The 3,138-nt window shown below is 53.4% G+C and overlaps 1 protein-coding gene across 1 annotated transcript; it reads left to right on the plus strand.

The window, feature by feature from the left end:
- Window positions 1–424: 424 nt before the first annotated feature.
- Window positions 425–2,153, plus strand: CORC01_12504 (asparaginyl-tRNA synthetase; the record flags this gene model as incomplete). Its single annotated transcript, XM_022624124.1, has 3 exons — window positions 425–696; window positions 765–888; window positions 948–2,153. 3 exons carry the CDS (start codon window positions 425–427, stop codon window positions 2,151–2,153), a joined length of 1,602 nt encoding a protein of 533 aa, XP_022469380.1.
- Between the last annotated feature and the right edge of the window lie 985 nt (window positions 2,154–3,138).

The raw sequence follows: 3,138 nt of genomic DNA on the forward strand, positions 1-3,138 counted from the left end.
CTTATCTTATCTCATATCACACCGGGCAGCTAAGGTAAGGCGCCTAGGTACCTAAGGTACCTTACCTTCGAGTCAACCTTAGCTAGGTAAGGAAAGGAACCTTAGGTACTCTGCCATCTACCTGTCAAGAGGGAAGGGAGAGGTACATCTACTTTGACAGAGACCTCAGCCCCCACTCCTTGGAATTGGAGCTTCCCATTCGCACATTTTTTCGAGCTCCGACCTCAGTCATCGGTCGCACGTCGTCAGTCGCGAAAGAAGTCGTTCCTTTCCTCGCAGTCGCTCGCAGTCGCGACTCCTCCGCTGTCTGACTATCCATCCTATCGACCTCTGGCAGTAGCAGATCCAGAGGATTTCTTTTTTCTTGGTCTCCTGTTTCCACATCATGACGCGGTAGCCAGACGGATTCCAAGTTGTCTTCATCATGCGAATTCCGGTAACAGCCTCTTCGCGCACGCTTGCGCGCCCCTCTCTTTTACATGCCCAACCCATCCGTAGACGACACATCACGACAGTATCACGAAAGACAGTCGCCCAATTTCTGGAGTGGAAACCAGACACCGAGGTCAAAGATGTTGTCGTCAACGGATACGTCCGATCTGTCCGGAACATGAAGACGGAGCGATTCGTCAACATTGGCGATGGTTCTTCCCGGTCGCCTATCCAGGCACTGGTGTCGAGGAGCCATGACGAAAGGTGGGTTTTTCTTGGCTCTCCAAGTTTGGTCACTGTCTCGGAAGCTCTGATTGCTGATGATTTCCCAGCGCAAACTTGCGAGTCGGTGCTGCAGTCCGCCTACGAGGTGTCTGGACTCCCTCCAAAACTGATGGTCAGAGTCACGAGTTAAAGGTCGATCATGTCGAGATCCTAGGCCCCTCCGACGCAAAGGTAGCCCCGCTGTACTTCCTCATTTGTCTGAATTCACTCTAATGCCGTCATTGTGCCAGACATTCCCAATTCAGAAGAAGTATCAAACACCCGACTACCTTCGCACCATGCCCCATCTCCGACCCCGGATACCGTTGAATGCCGCTATCTTACGATTGAGATCGGAGGCCGTCGCATTGTTGACCCAGTTCTTCGCCTCTCGAGACTTCATCCAGACTCATCCGCCCATTATCACATCTTCAGATTGCGAAGGGGCAGGCGAGGTCTTCAACGTCCATACGGGTTCCGCCGAGACACCCGCAATTTCGACAACGGGCAAGGACAAGGCGGCAAACTTGTTCTTCCGCTCGCCCAAGTATCTGACTGTGTCTACTCAGCTTCATCTTGAAGCGTTAGCCCAGTCGTTGGGACACGTCTGGACATTATCACCGACCTTTCGAGCGGAGCGCAGCGACACCTCAAGACACATGAGCGAGTTCTACATGCTGGAGGCCGAGATGAGCTTCGTTGACGAGCTGGACGAAGTCATGAATCTCGTTGAGGATATGCTCCGCAGCTTGGCTACTGGCTTATATCAAACCCGCACTGCGCAAGAACTGCGCCAACGACAAACCCCAGGAGAGAACCGCACAGCAGAGGATGACCTAGTTCCCATAGACGAAGTGGAGCGCCGTTGGTTGGGGATGATGCAGAATCCAGCTTCCAGATGGCCACGCATCACGTATGCGGATGCAATCAAACTTCTCAAGGCAGAAGAAGATCAGTTTGAACTCAAGCCTACATGGGAAAGCGGCCTGCATTCTGAGCATGAAAAGTTTCTTGCCAAGACTCTCGGTGCCACCAGCGATTCCACCGCCTATTCCCCCGTCTTCGTTACCCATTACCCTCGGGAGATTAAAGCATTCTACATGCGAATATCAGATGCCGCAACTGCCGGTCCTCATTTGCCGAGTGACACAGTCGATTGCTTTGATCTTTTGGTCCCCGATTTGTGCGAGATCGCCGGAGGCTCGATGCGTGAGCATCGCTTGACGGACCTGTTAGCGACTATGACGGCTCGCGGCATGGGCTCCCAAGCTATTCGCGGACAGGCCGAAAACAGCGGCAGCGATCTCGACTGGTACGTTGATCTCCGTCGTTGGGGCTCCAACCCACATGGCGGTTTTGGTCTGGGCTTCGACAGGTTGCTGAGTTATCTTGTGGGAGTCCCTAACGTAAGGGACGTTGTGGCCTTTCCACGCTGGTTCGGCCGGTGCGACTGCTAAGTTGGCCAGTCGACAGCCCAGAATGAACCGCACTCTAAGTCTTGCCAGTTCAAGATGCAGTCGCTCGTTAAGCTTTGCCTACCTGGGATTGTGGAAGCCGGGTTAGATGAAACCAGCACGACGGACGTTGCACGGCGATGCGCGACTTTCGTGCAACTTGACCGAGCATCCTCGATCCAGAGTCGTCTCGTGCATGTGCACCATGCAACTGAGCTGCCAAAAGCGACGTCTGAGACCTGGTTGCAGAGCTCAGTGCTCTGTGTGCCCGTGGCTTGCAGTTGACAGGATCCAATACCCATGGGATGTCCACGCGACGTTGTACGACGGAAGGGACCAAGCATCCGGTGGCTCGGTCTCACTCGATATGTAACGCGAATCGAACCACCAAGGCAGAGTCGCTCAAGCCGATGGCGACGGTTTTCCCAAGCTGCTCATCGAAATGGTGGAAAGGTCCAGATAGGCCACTACAAGATATCAGAGCCAAGGAGGCAGCACTTGCTTTGGCAGCCAGTTATTGACTCGAGCCATTGCCATCTTCGACTATCTACTCTCAGCTTCTTGGGACACATGTTTAAATACTTTGTAATTTCACCGCAGTCTTGTGTTGTGTGCTACATAGCACGGCGTCGGACCCTGTATCAATATCGTGTACAATACTATGCCAATGATCTAGACATCTCAATTGTATGAGTCACTCGTCGGAGTCACTCGTCGGAGTCACTCGTCGGAGTCACTCGTCGGATTGCCTCTCTGCGTGTGCTGCTTAAGAGAGGCGGTTCCAGCTCGCCCAAGCAACCAGGGCTTTTCTCCTTGACGAAATCGTTCTCAGGAGATCAACTCTGTCGTGTCGACAAGCAATAGCAGTCGCATACCTGGCTCCGTTGCTTCATCGACCATTGAAAGGCCCTCATGACGCGGAAGGGAACCACCCCAAGCGCTGGATTTGATGTATCATTTGCGTAGTCCTGAAGTCTGATACGTGCGG

The sequence above is a fragment of the Colletotrichum orchidophilum genome (assembly GCF_001831195.1).
Source record: "Colletotrichum orchidophilum strain IMI 309357 chromosome Unknown Scaffold_155.1, whole genome shotgun sequence".
Classification (NCBI taxonomy): Eukaryota; Fungi; Ascomycota; class Sordariomycetes; order Glomerellales; family Glomerellaceae; genus Colletotrichum; species Colletotrichum orchidophilum.